The following is an 18,386-nucleotide window of genomic DNA, read 5'->3' as shown; positions in this document are numbered from 1 at the left end:
AAATGAAACATAAGGGGTAACACTGTTGTTTTTCTTTGGTCGTCATGAAAAAAACCATAAGGGGTAACACTGTTGTTTTTATTGGTCGTCATGAAAGAAAAAATAAGGGGTAACACTGTTGTTTTTTATTGGTCGTCATGAATAAAAACATAAGGGGTAACACTGTTGTCTTTGTCAAATAAAATATAAGGGGTAACACTGTCGTTTTTTTTCATGACGACCAATAAAAAACGACAGTGTAATACTGTCGTTTTTATCAAATGAAACATGAGGGGTGACACTGTCGTTTTTCTTTGGTAGTCACGAAAAAAACCATAAGGGGTGACACTGTTCCTTTTTTTATTGGTCGTCATGAAAAAAAACATAAGGGGTAACACTGTTCCTTTTTTTATTGGTCGTCATGAAAAAAAACATAAGGGGTAACACTGTTGTTTTTTATTGGTTGTCATGAATAAAAACATAAGGGGTAACACTGTTGTTTTTTATTGGTCGTCATGAATAAAAACATAAAGGGGGTAACACTGTTGTTTTTTATTGGTCGTCATGAATAAAAACATAAGGGGTAACACTGTTGTTTTTTATCGGTCGTCATGAAAAAAACACAAGGGGTTACACTGTCGTTTTTATCAAATGAAACGTAAAAAAAAATGTCGTTTTTTATCTGTGGTCATGAAAAACCCATAAGGGGTAACACTGTTGAAAAGTATCGAATAAAACATAGGGGGTAACACCAGGGACGCGGGAAGTCAGTCCAAGGGGGGGGGGGGTGCTGAGAGAGAGTCTATATACTGACGTCATAATAAATGCTGCGCAACATTCAGGGCTCCGCTCTGATAAACACTCTACTGGTGTGTAAAAAGAGTTCTGCCAACTAGCCACTGTTATTCACAAACGTCAGCAAGTAAACAATGTGGAAATTAGAGTCAACTCGGCTGATACTGTGCTGAATTTCACACACGAACAACATGCCGACAAGCTGTTGCGGTCCGGAATTTTATACACAGCGTTATAACCTTGGGTGTCTTGAAAGGCGCCTCTAAATTAAATGTATTATTATTATTATTATAACAAGGATTTAGGAGGTTATTTCTAAAGGTTTAAAAGGAGAGTGACAATAAAAGAAAGCCTTTATTTTCATCCAGAGTTACGAGTTGTCTGATATGAGGAAAGTGACGGTTTCTCCGTCAAGTGAACCGTCCGTCTTTGCTCTTTTTTTGCCAACCAGTTTACGTGCAGGATTCCAGAATCATAACGATAACATTCAACGTGTCTATTAATATGGCAGCAACATTTTACACCAGTTTTAGAATGTTCACTACAACAGATGTTGAACACCAACATGCTTATGTAAAATCAGAATAGTACGATATTCAGCTATCGACAGTTCTGCGTTGTGCGTCATAGCCTACGTCAGCCTACTCAGACAATGTTCTAAATAAAATGAAATGATAATATGATAAATATCATAAAAAGGGTGGATGTCAATAATTAAATGAAAAATCATGTTCTATGATAAAATTATAAAAAAATAAAAAAAGTATTGATTTGTTCATAAAACCTTCTCACTTGCAGTTACAGCCAGAGGCCGCCAGGGGGGGGGGTGCTGCAGCACCCTAAGCACCCCCACTTCCCGCGTCCCTGGCTTGGCTCCAATGCAACGCATGTCTTACACGTTTACCCTTACATGTTTTACACCAGTACAGTTGAATACAAGTTGGCATTCATCTATGCATTCATTTAAATTTAGACACTATAATTCACGTTTAACTTCGAGTCATTATTACATCGGGAGCTTCAGGTGATGCGAGAAGTAGCGGGATCGATGCCCGCATCCTCCAGTCTTTTTATTTTCCTATGATTATTTGGAGTCTCTACTTTTATTTAAATAATATCTTTGAAGCCTACATACATTTATTACCCAGAAACGGCACATTAAAACAACGGTAATGAACAACAACGTTACCGTTTGCAAGCTATCGGCAATGTCAACACCAACGGATCCCGAAACAACGTGATTGGTTAAAAGTAAGCCCCAGGTAAGAAACCTGATTGGCTAATGTTGGGCTTACTTTGGGCTTACTTTGGCGGAACCTGCAGAACACAGCGAGAAGTAGCGGGATCGATGCCCGCAACCACCAGTCTCTATATTTTCCTATGATTATTTGCCCTCTTTACTTTGAGTTAAATAATATCTTTGATCCATAGTAGAAACAACAGCAACATTCTGGAAAGTATGACAGAGAGCTAAATGGTCACAAACAAGGAAAAAAACGGCTGTGGGCGATATGAGGGGAGATGCAGTGGAACTTGTTGCATATTTATTATGTCAATGGTACCGTTTTTATGTTAACAAAGTTCAATATACTATTTTTTTCCATTTATAGCAGGATAAAATCCCACAAAATAAATAGCAAAACATTTTTGTTGCTGGATTTCTCCCAGAATGGTTTCCTTTACGTTGAGTCTTCTGTCACGTTCTGCAGAAGATGCTCCGCCTTCAAAATAGCAACATGGGTAGAAAGCATGTGAAGCGAAAACGATTAAGCTGATCCAGTCAGCTGTGCAAGATGTTTTATCAGGTCCTTACACTTGGGGTTTTATACTGAAAGGCCTTATATTCTTATGCAAGTTTAGGTTTATGGTTGACCAAAAACATTTGTAGGCATATCTAGCTACAAATGAATAATACATACACATGTAAGCTGTGTCCCAAAGAGCAGACTGTATACTAGGACCTCCTAGAACAGTACTACCAAGGACCCCCATTAAGTTCCACTAACTTCTTTCTATAGTCAATTAAAGGACAACCAGCTTTGTTTATCTATGTGTTAAATTCAGTGTCTGTGGTGCATGCCATTGAGCTGGACCTTCATCTCTCTCTGTTCCCTGAGCCGGGCGGAGAAGGTAGCCGGTCTTAACAATGTTCAGAATGTCATTCGTTATAATATGACAGATTCATCAACAATTGTTATTTTGTGATGTCTGGTTGGTGGTGCTGTCCCTGTCCCTCCCATTTCTGTAATTCTCTCTTCATATATTCTGCATCTCTACTTATTTCTGTGTCTTTACACAACACAAACGTGGGATAATCTCCAAGCTATTCTTGAATTTTGCTCGCTCTGGTTCTATGACTTTGGTACTATCTACTCTCTGACTTTTTGCGCAGCATTACAAAAACAATGTGTGAATCTAAGACGTACCAAATAGTCGATGGGGTCCTCTGGTTTCTGAGCGCAGCAGTCGAGCATGGCCTGGCTGAGGGAAGGCATGACGTACTTCATCAGGTAGTTCCTCAGAGGCAGCGAGCGCGCCTCCATCAGCTCACGCTCCTGTCTCTTCACCTCCTCCCGGTTCCTCTTCTAAGGAACAGATGTAGGACATCACTTTAGGCTGAGGAGTTCTGGCCACTGTGTTCAACTTAGCGGCGTAGAATCCTGGTATAATGGCAGAAAGGTCTTTCGTGAAGGTCCTGCTGAGCGTTGTTTTAACTGATTGAGTCTTCTTGAAACCTTTGCCAAACATTTTATTCAAATGTAGGAGGTGGTGGAGTTTGTTATATTATGCTCCGAGAATATATACAGCAAATAATTGGATCAGAGTTCTCAATTAGACTTGAAATAATCATATTGGCTGATGTACGTCTGCATGACCGCACTGCATCTAGGGGGCGGCATTGAGTTACAGTCCTTGCAGAACAATCGGGGAAATGTAGGAAGCCGTGTTCTCTGGCTGGTTCATTGGTTCAGAACAAGCTTTTATTGGTTCAAAACACTACCTTCTCATTGGTTCAAAACTCGACTTTCTCATTGGTTCAGATCGCCCTACTCTCTCATTGGTTCAGAACACTCTCCCTACTCATTGGTTCAGAACACTCTCCCTACTCATTGCTTCAGAACGCTCTCCCTACTCATTGCTTCAGAACACTCTCCCTACTCATTGCTTCAGAACGCTCTCCCTACTCATTGCTTCAGAACGCTCTCCCTACTCATTGGTTCAGAACGCTCTCCCTACTCATTGGTTCAGAGCGCTCTCCCTACTCATTGGTTCGAATCAACCTACCTTCTTATTGGTACAGAACGCTCTCCCTACTCATTGGTTCAGAGCGCTCTCCCTACTCATTGGCGCAGACCCTTCCCTCTGCTTACCCACTCCTCGTGCTTTGCGGCCATCTCCCCCAGCTCCACCTGGTCTCTGCGCCTCTTCTCCACGGCGCCCAGGGCCCGTGCCTCCAGCTGGGCTGCCGCCAGGCGGCGGGCCTTCTCCGCCAGCTCCTCCTCGCTGGGGCCGTAGTTCTTAGGCTCGCCCACCGCCTCCGTTATCATCTTCAGCACCGCCTCGCTCTCAGGGTCATCGAAGGTCACCCCTGTTTAACAGTTACATCACGACCGTTCTTTGAGGTATGTTTTTTCCGGTTACAATACATGATTATTATGCGAATGTTATGGAAGAATTTATTTTCTATTTCCATTTATTCATTCATGGATGTTCCGTGTGCATGGGTTCAATCCATGCTTGCCTTTCCTTATCTCAGTTATCTGTTGTATTGTATGAAACTGATTAATCAACCACCAATGCAGTAAAATGTCGAATGAGCTGAAAGCAATGTTTGTCTCACGTTTTGTGTCATATGGCCCTCATCCATTCCCATATAGCAGTGCCCATCTGCGGGTCCTCACCGATGTGCACAGGGTGGATCTCCTGTTCGTCAAAGTAGTCCCAGAGGGTCTCCTCCAGGCCGGTGGTCAGCCGGTACTGGGCCAGGCGGGGCACAAACGCCTCGCGAGTGTACCCCGCCTCCTCCGCCGCGCCCTGCGGCAGGGACTGCGCTCTCTCCGACAGGAACGTGTCCGATGCGTCCAGGACGAAAACATGTTCTATGTGTGTGTGTGTAGATTTAAAGGAAAGGCATATATTCCATGGTCATTACATCTTCATAGGTAAATGCATAATGTGTTGAGAAACCCATTGAAACACATCCCATTTTTCATTCTATTCCTCAGGTGGTTATATTTTCTGTCAATGTTTCACATAACATTCTCTACAACCAAAGAAAGTGCTCCACGTAAACACAGGCATCAAATCATTGACACATGTTTGGCAACAAGGCCTCGTGACCATCTGTACATCTGAACCTGTGCCAGTCTCCCATCAGGTGGATACGATTATACAGTTATATACTCTAAGATCATTGAGTATATATGTACTCAGTGCCAGGGGGTAGATGTCTGTCTGCATGTGTCTGAGCCAGCTATAGGCGAGAGGGGCAGTTAGTCAACCTGGGGTGATTCTCTTGTTGCACCCAGGGATTTTGGATCTCCCTTCCTCTCCATCGGAGTCCTCATCTAAGCAGGATCAAAAATACAACATGGACTAGAATTAGATAAGAGTAGATTCGACCTCACAGTAAGACAAACATATACATGTTGATTTATCATTTAGAACCTACCAAGGAAGATCATCTTGGCTTGCTCATAGGTCTCAGGGAAGCCGTCCAAGACAAACCCTTGATGGGCACAGGGCTTGGAGTTTAACTTTTCTTGTAGAATTGGGATCATGAGGTGGTCAGCCAATACACCTATAAGACGAAAGTTGAAAGGAGTTTGAATCAGCATACGCATTAACCAGACGTTTGTGTTGCGTGTAAAATGCTTTCTTTTGTCCTCCTTTTGCACTGAACGGCTGACCTTGGTCCAACACCAAGCTCTCCTGAATGGCCTCCAGTTGTTCCTGTGTCACCGCCTGCATATCTTCACCACTGTTTTCAGGCTGGTCAACAGCACTCAATATCTCCTCCTGCAGTACACAAGTCATGATTTGGTCCTTTTGTTTAAAGTAAAAAAAACAAAACAGGTTGAATAAGAATGGATGTGTCATAAGTGGCAATTTAGCTAATAGTAGTACTTATCATTGTTATTATTAATGATTAAGAATTATTATTAGGAATGATGATAATAATATTCCTTTATAGACCTATAATTATATTCATTTTTATGCGTCTCCTAACGATAAATGAATAGCAGTGGTAGTAATAGTAGTAGCAGTATGATATATGATACATATGATATATTCACATAAAAAGCGCATTGTTCCACACTTCAGCTGCAGCCTTGTGTTTGCCCTAGAGGGGGCCGAAGTCATTCTCCTGTTACTTGTGTCACTGACTCACCACAATTGGCAGACACAGGTGTATCTAATGAAGCTAACGATGGGCACAGGCTCCAGACCATAATGATCTGTTTTCCTCCCTACTCTGCACCTCTGGGATGAAGGCCTATCCCAACCTGAATCAAACCTACAAGTTGCTGGATCTTCTCCCTGATGAGCTGTTCCACCTTGATGTGGTGCAGCTTGTAGTAGTCGCACAGCTTCTGGGCGATGGTGGATTTACCCACGGCTGGAGGTCCAGTGAGGAAGATTCGAATTGGCTGGAGAAATGCCCAAAAAGTATAATTACATTAAAGTTGGGTGAATGATTCAGGGACGTGTTTCTGATTTTCGTTTTTACCATTGCAGGCTTAAAACCAATGCCCCAAAGGAATATCAAACTTTACTGCCAGAGAATAGGAAAACAGATTCTGTCTGTACATTTTCTCGTGTGTATGTTTGAGGAACAATAATTGATGGCTACAGTGGCAATGCAAACTACCATAACACCTGTCAAATAGAGAGGAGGGAAACATCTCTAGGTTAAGGGGAATGCATACAAATGTCTTTGTCCTTTATCAGTATCAATGTCTGTGAAATGTTTATATCATTTGTATCTCATTTTATATTATGATCACGTTAATATTTGCATGACATGTTTGTCGTTATGTGGGGCGGGAAAAATACAATTAGATCACAATCACAGACAAGAATCACAGAGAATGTCCTAAAGATGAGATGGATGGAGCTTATTGGAACCCGCTCTGTAATGAGGTCCAGGGCCCTAGGCGTCAGCGGGCGCTCACCAGGAGCTGCCTGAAGTGCTTGTACTCGCTCGCGATGCGCTCCATGTTCTCCACCATGCCGCTCTCAGACGTCCAGCGGACGTTGAATAGGTCCTTCAGCAGGGGGGCCTCCATCCCCTGGTCCATGCTCAGGCACTCCAGCTCCTCTGGCTGGACACGTGTGTGTGTGTGTGTGTGTGTGTGTGTTTGTGTGTGTGTGGGGGGGGGGGGGGCTCTGATTACTTACATATTGTCAGGCCAGTGTTTTTATGCATGCAACATCATTAGTGCAGATTTTAACGAGTTCATTGTTTCTGATGAGTTGCAGTAGATATTGTTATCTGGGAAATGGGTTGTGTCGGATGAGATAGTGTTTTTGATTGAGTCTCATGGGTCTCATGTTCCTTTGACGACAGTACGTATGAGAACCATTAGGACTCAATCAAATCCCAATCTAATCAAAACAAAGGTGGAGAGCCAAAATGACTGACGGCAGCTTTTAAAAACATTTGAAATAAAACCACAAAAATGTTACCGTACTGCAATTATTATAATATTTTTAAGGTATTCAACCTCCACTTACCTCCAAGGCACGCATGAGCATGGCTTCCTCTTTGGGTAACCTTTGGATTTTGCCTGGCCCAAGTGTCTCACTGATCATCTGCAGGGATAATGGTTCACCAATGAGCGTTTTCCTGTTTCCTTGCTATCCCCCATTGACATTGCCAGTATGCTTATTGATTGGTATTTAAAGAGGTTCACCATGACAATTTCTTCCAGTGTGTTCTTTGAGTCATCCACAGCCAGGATGTAGTGGCACTTTGGCTTGTGGTCAATGGTGTTTTGAATCACACTGTTCATAAAAGATGTTCATATGTCTATAAAAATATGTTTGGCATTATTGTGTAATGTGGATACTGAGAGGGAAAGCAATACAAATCACCTTGCAAGGTCGTTTATATGTATGATGGGAACTTGGTTGAGGCCGGGGCCAAAGAGTGGCAATTTATCAAGGGGCATGGACCAAGACGCCTATCACAAAAATAATAAGACATTAGGATGAGGAACATAATGGTTAGAAACAATGATTATAAATGACCATAGAGTTTTTCAAAGTAAAGTGCTACCTTGAAGAAGTAATGGAAGATGTTCTCTCCTCGGCCGTACTGAAGGCCGCTGGCCACTGCGTATCCTTTGAGCTTCGACTTCTTCTGCAAAGTAAAACTAAAATGATTGGACACTGAAACCACCAATGCTGATTGGAATTGGTTCCAATTGAAACGCTCCACCAAGATGGAATACCATTCTTCTGTATCTTTTGAAGTCTATAAAAAGCACGCCAATTCAGTATTACATTGGTATTGTCAATAATATATAAATGGGATAAATATAAATGGGATCGTACTCAACACTTCCATCCATTTTGTAAATCACCCAGAATTGTTGTTGTGTTTCACAGCATTTCAGTGCAACCCTATTTTGATTTGGGCTACCAAGGACTAATCCTAATGCTGGTTTATATGATCCTTGAACCATCTCTGTGCTCTCTTCCCTTACTTACTTCCCTGCCCAGTTTGAGCACAAGTTTCTCCAGGGTGTTGTGATCTTTGAAGCTGGGGTGTGGCCTTCTCCTACGGTAGTCTTCATCCGTTAGATGGGCGTCCGGATCGTCCTATGGAGAAGAGACAACTATACTATACATCCATGTAGATGACCATATCTACGTATGCTGACTTTATGCAACTCTTTAAAGCACACTTCAGGCAGGAACTCTGACCTTGGGCGGCTTGGTCAAGGCCCATGTCATCACTGATGACACTAGGATGAATAATTTCTGGGACCGGAAGCTCCCCATCTTGCTGTGAAGTTCTGTTGTTGAGGTGAATATGATTATTGATTGCCTGATTATTATTGGTTATTGGTGTTTGATTGGTTCAACTATTCCCTCATTGCTTAAACCCTATATAGCGTACACTCATACATCATACTAGGGAACAAGTAAGGCAGGTGGTCATAAGGGGGATTTAGACAATAATTGTGTGCCGGATATTGAATGCTTATGCAGAAATATACTCGTTTGCATAACTAACCTGTAGGCCTACCTGTCGACCTACTATTGAATGAGTCAACTTAAACGATAACTGCTATGAAAGGAAATAAATGAGCCCCTTTAATACATCCATCCAGGTCAGTTGAACACTTTGACGGTGTATTATGGGTAAAGTAGTGAACTAGGGAACCAGAGTCGTACACTCAAATTGTGTACAGCACTGCAAAATGGTGACGCACAAGTTAATGTCTCAATAAGTAGTACATTTTTCACTTAATCAACATAAACACTTGTAATTTAACGTTTCCATGCCTGTTAATGCCCAGGTGGCCTCTTCCACTTGGTCGCTGGCTGTGCTCTCTGAGATGTTGTACACCACCACGTCACATTGTAGGAGGTGTCCCAGCAACTCGTCGCGACTTGGTGACTGTCAGACACACACAGATCATCATCTTATAAAAGCATTGAGAGCCAATATGTATACAACTGTTACTCGTCCGTTTGATACTTACGGGATATTCATGTTGGAGAAAGCTTAACTTCTCCTTACTGGAAGCGGATACGGTTCCCACTATTTTGAAGGTCCCGAACTCGGCTCTCTGCCCTTCGGAGGACTGAGAGGAAGGCTCCTCCTCGGGCTCGGCCTCCTCGGAGGACTCGCCGGCTACGCAGGTGGACAGATACTGTTGGGTGGTACACACAGAGTTAACCGAGTGGGACTGCGACTTAAAGTAGGCGATACGTGCCTGAAATGACGGTAATAAATGGCTTGGGTGATTACCTTAGCGATAAACTTTGACGAATATTTGTCAACGTTGTTGATAAAAATTCGTTTGGACAAAACTTGCTCAACTTCTTCCCCCATTTTTGTTCTTGTTGCTAGGATCCTAGACGACGCTAAGCGGTTGCTATGCTAACGTCCCTTCAGCCAATCAAATGGTCTGGATCTGGACTCATCCAAACGGCAGTTGCTTCAATTTTACAAACAATATATAACCATTAAGAAATGTGTTTTTTAATATGTATTAGTACTTAAACATCGTTTTTCATAGTATTACTCAGCCAAGATTATACTACACTACCAAATAACTACCATTAATTTTGTTGTTCCAATATATTAATTATTGTAATATACATGTATATGGATGGAACAGGCTGCCTCACATCACATTTACTGCAACTTTTCTTCAACATTACAGTATATTACTTATTGTAGACCTCTTTCTGTCGGTCTGTGTGACCGTCTGTCTCTCTCTCCTTCAAACACACACACACACACACACACACACACACACACACACACACACACACACACACACACACACACACACACACACACACACAGACTGCCACCATTCCTGTCACCAGCACCTCACAGAGACTCTGACACACACAGTCTTCTGTTACTTGTAAAGTGTCCAATGATAAACAAAACCATTGACCCATCTACTGTTAAAAAACATTTGTTGCCAGCAGCTGCAGTGTGTGTGTGTGTGTGTGTGTGTGTGTGTGTGTGTGTGTGTGTGTGTGTGTGTGTGTGTGTGTGTGTGTGTGTGTGTGTGAGAGAGAGAGAGAGAGAGAGAGAGAGAGAGAGAGAGAGAGAGAGAGAGAGAGAGAGAGAGAGAGAGAGAGAGAGAGAGAGAGAGAGAGAGAGAGAGAGAGAGAGAGAGAGAGAGAGAGAGAGAGAGAGAGAGAGAGAGAGAGACAGAGGGAGAGGCAGAGAGCATGTGTGTTGGTGGAGTGCAGCTGTCATAGATAGACACAGACAAAACTTGTGCTTCTTACAAGCCCTTATAAGGACGCAAATAAACTTAAAACTGAGACCGCCAAACAAACACCATCGGCTTATCCTGATAGATACTGGGATAGTGATAAAGAATTAAAAAGGGGGATGGAGGGTGGGTGACATCCTAAAATGTCTCATGTAGCATCAAGTTACTCAAGTTACTGTTGACAAAACACAGCACATACTTTTAATAACTCTTCACCATCCTCTTTTCTGTTCTAACAGTGTGTCCTGCTGTTTCACACATTTCTTCCTCACTAGTCAGCGGGAGAGAGTGGGAAGGAGGCATAGTTAAATAAATACTGTTCTGATTCAAACTTGACTGTTACGATTGAAACGTGAACCAGACTGTAAAAATGTATGTGAAAATAGAAAACCCAGTGACCAAAGAAACAATGAGAAGGGAAATATGTCAAGTATCTCAAATCGAGGATGACTAGGAGTTACATATAGAATAACATTATAACCAACAGACCTATAAAGACCTATAAAAAATATAAACAAATCAATCCAGCCACATCAAGACAAAATAACAAAAAATTTAGTATAATGTACTATACTGTAATGTTATATTAGATTTCTAATTGAGTTATAACTCAATTCTTATCTTTCTATTAATTATATAAATAAATAAATTCCATTACTAGTCTCAATATATTGACATAACAATGTATTAACCATCAACTATGTCTATGAAATGGCATGTCTGTGGACGACATGTTAAGGCCAAAATAGGCAAGTAGGTTAGTAGTGTTCCCTCCTGGGGGGTGGGGGGGGGGGGTTCTGGCTTCATCTCAATTCAAAAAGAAAAACCTTCCAAACATAAGAAGACGCTGCGGCGCGCTCAAGCTTCCTGGTGGTCGGCCAATCAGAGAGCCACCCCTACCTCCCTCCTTTAAAACCAGATCCTACAGCCAGTGGTCTGCAGACCCCAAGCACCTGTCACACACCCAGCCATCCACCCACCCACACACACACACACACACACACACTGCTCAAACACACATCCACACGGCATTTCCCTACAAGGAGAGAGGACGGCCAATCAGGGCCCAGGACTCCGTCTGACGGAGGCAGCAGACGAGGCTGTCCCCTGGAATCTGGCTCCTGTCTGCTCCTGGCCCCCCCTCCTTACACACACACACACACACACACACACACACACAGACACACACACACACACACACACACACACACACACACACACACACACACACACACACACACACACACACACACACACACACACACACACACACACACACACACACACACACAACACCAAGCCCCTTCCTATCTCATTATGTGTGGTATGCTCTCGTCATATCTCTCAAACTGACACATGCCGTTACAGTCGTCCCCCCTCCCCCCCCCCCCCCCCCCCCCCCCAAGCCCCTCTCTCTTCCCTACTCTCTACTCGCGGCTTGTATGGCTTCTACGGAGTGTCCCGCCAGGCCTCCTCCTTAACTTCCTGAATTAACCCCCCCCCCATCCCCCTCACCCACCCCCCATATGAGCGTCTGAGTTACGTCAGCGATGTCTTTCAAGCCTGTGTATAGGGGAAGGAAGTGTGGCCCTGGATCAACCTGAGCAACTGCCCCAGCCGGGGATATGAACACCAACAAAACACCGATGACTGCATCATGTGAGACGTTTCCCCCCCCAAAACACACTCTGCACCCTCCATGACCTGCTCAGAAAGAACTTGGATCTTGCGACTCCACAGATAGGCCGTTCAAACCTCTAACCATGGATCACCTGCGGGTCCATTTGCTTCATCAATGTCTCCCCCCTACCTCCCAGTACTTCTGACTCATCCTCTACACGCCGTCAACAGCACCAGAGATGGAGGGGCTCTCAACATCCAGGCCCCCCCCCCCCCCCCCATTCCTCCCCTAACATGGGAGGACTTTCTACCCTTTCTTTTGGTTACCTCACCATTCCACTGAGCACCTCTTATTTGGGCTTGCATGAACTCCTGGGCCCACCCACTGCCCCCCCCCCCCCCCCCCCACACACCTCCCACCACCCACCCACACAAACACACCCACCCCACCAACACACACACCCTCACACCCCACCCACCCACCTTCCCACCAGCCCATGGGACAGCTCAGGGCATATTTAAGGAGCTCCCTGCTTCCAGTGGCGTTGTCCCAGTTGAAACTCCAGTCTTGCTGTACAACTTGGTGAGTCTCTCCTCCTTATCTTCTCTTTCTGTGGCCTTTCGGGGTGTCTGTGTAAGACTGCTTTGCTTATGAGCTCCGACTCTTCTCGCTGATTTGAGATCTACTTGCGGGAGGATGACAGGAAACAGGAGCCGATGGCAACAGATTATATTACTGGCCTCAAGTCTGTGAGTGTATGTGTGGGTGTCTGTGTGTGTGTGGATTGACCCCCTGGATTGACTTCCTTGAATTGCTTGGATTGACTTCCTCAGCTACTTCCTGTTTATCGGTGGATGTTCATTGATAGGTTGCCAGCACAGGAAGCCGGGTGACTTGTGTGACATGAAGGAGAGGTAGAGGATGAAGAGATGGGGAGTTGGGAAGATGATAGGAAAAGGCAGGAAAAAAGATGAGAAACAAGGGAAGGTGTTTGGCTTTGTATGAGACTTCTAAAGAGGAGGGCTCTGGATTTGATGGATAGATAAAAAGGATGTCTTCCTTGTCGATGGCCCAGCTTGAAGCACTTCTTCTGGGCAGACTGGGTGAGCCGCAGAGAGAGGGGGAGATTAAAAGAGACAGACCTAGAGTAGAATGTGGCAATGAGGCTTTATTTCTCAAAAGGATTCAAGGAATTGAGTGTTTGCCATTTTGTCAGGTTTCCCAGAATCCTCCATGAAGCAACGGCATAGAATTGAATAATCAAATTAGTGTGTGTGTGTGTGTGTGTGTGTGTGTGTGTGTGTGTGTGTGTGTGTGTGTGTGTGTGTGTGTGTGTGTGTGTGTGTGTGTGTGTGTGTGTGTGTGTGTGTGTGTGTGTGTGTGTGTGTGTGTGTGTGTGTGTGTGTGTGTGTGTGTGTAGGGGGGATGGGGTGGTAGTGAGTGATGCTGATGGTTTGGGATGCCAGAGACACTCCGACTGGAGGGATGGTGCAGCATATGCTGGGGGGGGGGGTTCTTAAAACACAAGAGAGCTACTGTGAGGTAGGACAGCTGACCCCCCCACCGCCACCACCCCTCTGCCACTTGTCAACAGACGCGCAGGCGTCTCAGCTGCTAACTCAGAGCTTAGACCTGGGCTGATAAGGACAGGTGTCAGGGGGGCGACTGGAATGACGGGACAAGGGTCTGTCACTCCTAAAATAGCAATGTGTGAGAGTGTGTGTGTGTGTATGTGTGTACGTGTGTGTTTGTGTGTGGTGGGTGTGTGTGTGTGTGTGTGTGTGTGTGTGTGTGTGTGTGTGTGTGTGTGTGTGTGTGTGTGTGTGTGTGTGTGTGTGTGTGTGTGTGTTTGTGTGTGTGTGTGTGTGTGTTTGTGTGTCTCTTCTTATTGTGTTATGGTTCTCAGAGTGACTGGGGGAAGATAAAGTCTACCTGCTGTGAATACTTTATCTGAGTAATAAGTGTACCCCTTAGCAGCCATAACATAGAAAAGGAGAACTACAAAAACATAGAAACTTAAATTGATTTAGATTAAAAAAGTACAATATTATCGCGAGATCATCTGAGAGGTCCTGGTGAATTCATCACAACATGAAATAGAAAGTTATAAGTTGACCTCTGCTCTGTGTTCACAGTAAACCTACCAGCCCAGAAACCAGAACCAAACATGTGTGACGACGAGGAGACCACCGCCCTTGTGTGTGACAACGGCTCCGGCCTGGTGAAGGCAGGGTTCGCCGGTGATGACGCCCCCCGTGCCGTCTTCCCCTCCATCGTTGGACGCCCCCGTCACCAGGTGAGCCGTCCCCCACGATGCTAGACAGACAACTACGAGGGGAAGAAGCCGTCCGTGTTTGTAGTTCTGGAGATCTATGTATCGTTTGAATTAAACCTTCCTTTTGGAAAAAAGAGAAGGGTTTTTGTTTGTTTCTGAGCTATAAGGACCATAACGTTGAGTGTATTTTTGTATGAACTTGAACTTCTGGCCAAACACTTCAAACTATCATGAATCTTTTCTTTGAAATACCATCAACTTAAAGAAAACAATATGCTGATGTTGAAGTTCATAGATCCAGGGCTGAGGAACACCCAGTAGTGCCTGGTCGTCCGTCCTCTAACACAGGGTACTGTGGCTTCTTTCCCAGGGTGTCATGGTGGGCATGGGGCAGAAGGACTCCTACGTGGGAGACGAGGCCCAGAGCAAGAGGGGTATCCTGACCCTCAAGTACCCCATCGAGCACGGCATCATCACCAACTGGGACGACATGGAGAAGGTAAACGTCTATAGCGTGGTCATGTATCTTATACAAAACACAATGACATAGGGCTCACCGTCTCGTAAAAAATACACAGTTATTCACACGTCCACGTATGAATCTGAATCAACCATGATCCTGATCCCTAAGCCATTGAATGGGCAAGGGAAGAAACCTCTTAAAAACATAAGTCATGGTGGGGAATTGAATATGAGAGTAGATGGGTGTGGATTCATTGAGATGAAAATGTCTAAAACAAGGAACAGAAGGGCCACAATGTAGCCATGACAAAAAGAACATTGAATCACAGATGGTATAGTGACACATATTTATATATACAGTATATGGACACACATATATGTGGGTACAGCAACAATCCGAGGCAAGGTTTGAAGGGGGTTGAATAACGTCTAGCTTATTTAGAAACGGGAAATGAGAGAATGGGTGGAGCCTCTCATCCTCACCTGCCGGCTGCCGTCCCCCCGTCCCGTCTGCAGATCTGGCACCACACCTTCTACAACGAGCTGCGCGTGGCGCCCGAGGAGCACCCCACCCTGCTGACAGAGGCCCCCCTCAACCCCAAGGCCAACAGGGAGAAGATGACCCAGATCATGTTCGAGACCTTCAACGTGCCCGCCATGTACGTGGCCATCCAGGCCGTGCTGTCCCTGTACGCCTCCGGCCGTACCACCGGTGAGTGTGTCTCTCTCTCTCTCTGGGTCTCTCTCTCTGTCTCTGTGTATCTCTCTCGGTCCGTCCCTCTCTCATTGTCTCTGTCTCTCTCTCTCTCTCTGTCTCTGTATCTTTCTCTCTGTCTCTGTACATCTCTCTGTCTCTCTCTCTTTCTCTGTCTCTGTTTCTGTCTCTCTCTCTCTCAACAACAACTCAGCAACCTCGAACTGCTCTCTTTCTACACAGCAAACAAGATACTCTTGTGTAGGCCTATTCTATCTAAATCTGTGTATGCAGTTTAATAAAACAGTGTTGTTTTGTTTCTGGGGTGCTCCAGGCATTGTGCTGGACTCTGGTGACGGTGTGACCCACAACGTGCCCATCTATGAGGGCTATGCTCTGCCCCACGCCATCATGCGTCTGGACCTGGCTGGACGTGACCTCACTGACTACCTGATGAAGATCCTGACGGAGCGCGGATACTCCTTCGTGACCACCGGTACGCTTCACCATCTGGGCTTTGTTGGGATTATCCGAAAACGGCAATGAACCAGTGCTGCCATATTATACTCCTACTCATAGGCCTAATCTTTTAAATAGCACTATTGTTAATGGGATTAATTTCGACGGATAACAAGTTATTCAACATGATATGTGATATGACAAGATGGTGTATACTCTATATACTTACAAAGGCAAAGAGGCACACATTTTATTTTTGTTTAATGATTTCTGTAGAACATATTGTGCCACTAATTGACTAGTAAGTGTTTATTTGAGATTCATAGTATAAGGCAGACGTACATGATCCAACATTGGTTTCAAACAGAGACTGCACTTTTTAACGGGTCGTGAAATCGGACCATCTCGTCTCAACGTGTCTCCTCCCTCCCTGTGCTTAGCTGAGCGTGAAATCGTGCGTGACATCAAGGAGAAGCTGTGCTACGTAGCGCTGGACTTCGAGAATGAGATGGCCACGGCCGCCTCCTCCTCCTCCCTGGAGAAGAGCTACGAGCTGCCCGACGGACAGGTCATCACCATTGGCAACGAGCGTTTCCGCTGCCCCGAGACCCTCTTCCAGCCTTCCTTCATTGGTGCGTGTGACATTAGCTACATTGGCTCACTCTTGCATCATCATGTGTAGTAGAAACAATGTGAAGTCCCCTAAAAGGATTTAATAAAGAGGCATCTTATCTGATATTAGAATATGTAGGAGGCCGTTGCCATCTGGTGGCGTATTTGGGACATTTCACCCACTTTTTGTCGGTATTTTGAAAAGCCTTTAACATAGCCTGGGAACCAGAATAATCTGCTATGTTTTATTGGCTCTGGCATTCGGGTATTAGGCTGGCGATGTCATCTAACCCTAACCCTACCTTTAATAGGCTAATGCAATCACATATATAACACACTTACCACCTTTAGGAGGGTACCCTCACCTTAAATTACTCGTTGAGTATAGCATCAAAATGTACAGGGACCTACACATCATTACAAAAATAAAAGGCCAATAGCTCAAGACCACATTTCTCTCTCTCCATCCCAGGCATGGAGTCCGCCGGTATCCATGAGACGGCCTACAACAGCATCATGAAGTGCGACATCGACATCCGCAAGGACCTGTACGCCAACAATGTGCTGTCTGGTGGCACCACCATGTACCCCGGTATCGCTGACCGCATGCAGAAGGAGATCACCGCGCTGGCCCCGTCCACCATGAAGATCAAGGTGAGCTCCGACTACCACTGACGCAGTACAATACTGTGCATCTGTGTACACATACAAGACACAGCAGCCCAGCCGGTAGGAACACAGGAGGCTTGGGGTGGCTTGGTTACCTTTGGGACACTGTGGGACATTTCAGGGTGTGAGTGTGGTCAAGGAGCCCCAATGCATGTGTATTGTATCGTATAAACACATGTAGATATCTGGTCACTATGATTGAGTGCTCAATGACAATGTCGTTCTCTAACAACCACCTTCCTGTTCTAGATCATCGCTCCCCCCGAGAGGAAGTACTCTGTCTGGATCGGAGGCTCCATCCTGGCCTCCCTGTCCACCTTCCAGCAGATGTGGATCAGCAAGCAGGAGTACGACGAGGCAGGCCCCTCCATCGTCCACAGGAAGTGCTTCTAAGTGCTACACCGATCCCACACCGACCAATCGAAACGCCCGGATCCCGCCGCTGAACCGTATCGACGCTTCTGTTTTCTCTGTCCGCATTTGTACTGTGTACCTTTACGTTTTGCTGTACATACACTCGCTGTTTTAATAAAAAAATTGCTTGATTTAATGTCGTTGTGGACAACTCATTTTCCAGAAAATGTAGATCAATTGGATATTAGATTAACCCTGGTCTTGGTAGGATCATGGGGTGATTAATTCAGGTTTATTTGTATTTGTATAAAGTTGAATTAAAAAACTTTTAAATAAATAATCGTAATAACAATCTAAACATACCTAGATCTCCCTTCATCTCAAATGTAAAAAAGGACAACTTAAAATGTGTCCCTTGTAGGCCTATAGGGTTAGGAATTAAAAAAAAAAAAAGGGTCATATATGTATCAATCAAATTAAATAGATGGT

At 44.7% G+C, this 18,386-nt stretch overlaps 2 protein-coding genes across 2 annotated transcripts; one reads left to right on the top strand and one right to left on the bottom strand.

Annotated features, from left to right (window-relative positions):
- Positions 1-2,286: 2,286 nt before the first annotated feature.
- Positions 2,287-9,943, bottom strand: LOC132449934 (adenylate kinase 7-like). Its single transcript, XM_060041831.1, has 18 exons — positions 9,761-9,943; positions 9,492-9,662; positions 9,292-9,406; positions 8,707-8,798; positions 8,491-8,601; positions 8,057-8,140; positions 7,873-7,961; positions 7,692-7,782; positions 7,513-7,590; positions 6,951-7,100; positions 6,297-6,425; positions 5,685-5,793; positions 5,447-5,575; positions 5,277-5,342; positions 4,677-4,874; positions 4,146-4,363; positions 3,201-3,359; positions 2,287-2,495 (listed from the first exon to the last, which is right to left on the bottom strand). Exons 1-18 carry the CDS (start codon positions 9,842-9,844, stop codon positions 2,454-2,456), a joined length of 2,115 nt encoding a protein of 704 aa, XP_059897814.1. The 5' UTR covers positions 9,845-9,943; the 3' UTR covers positions 2,287-2,453.
- Positions 9,944-12,800: 2,857 nt separating this feature from the next.
- LOC132449447 (actin, alpha cardiac muscle-like) lies at positions 12,801-18,093 on the top strand. Its single transcript, XM_060041086.1, has 8 exons — positions 12,801-12,954; positions 14,508-14,668; positions 15,018-15,146; positions 15,626-15,821; positions 16,138-16,299; positions 16,703-16,894; positions 17,347-17,528; positions 17,793-18,093. Exons 2-8 carry the CDS (start codon positions 14,540-14,542, stop codon positions 17,934-17,936), a joined length of 1,134 nt encoding a protein of 377 aa, XP_059897069.1. The 5' UTR covers positions 12,801-12,954; positions 14,508-14,539; the 3' UTR covers positions 17,937-18,093.
- Positions 18,094-18,386: the final 293 nt, after the last annotated feature.

The sequence above is a fragment of the Gadus macrocephalus genome, chromosome 21, assembly GCF_031168955.1.
Source record: "Gadus macrocephalus chromosome 21, ASM3116895v1".
NCBI classification, from domain to species: domain Eukaryota; kingdom Metazoa; phylum Chordata; class Actinopteri; order Gadiformes; family Gadidae; genus Gadus; species Gadus macrocephalus.
The sequence above is the reverse complement of the archived record's forward strand: the minus strand, read 5'-3'. Positions and strand labels throughout refer to the sequence as shown.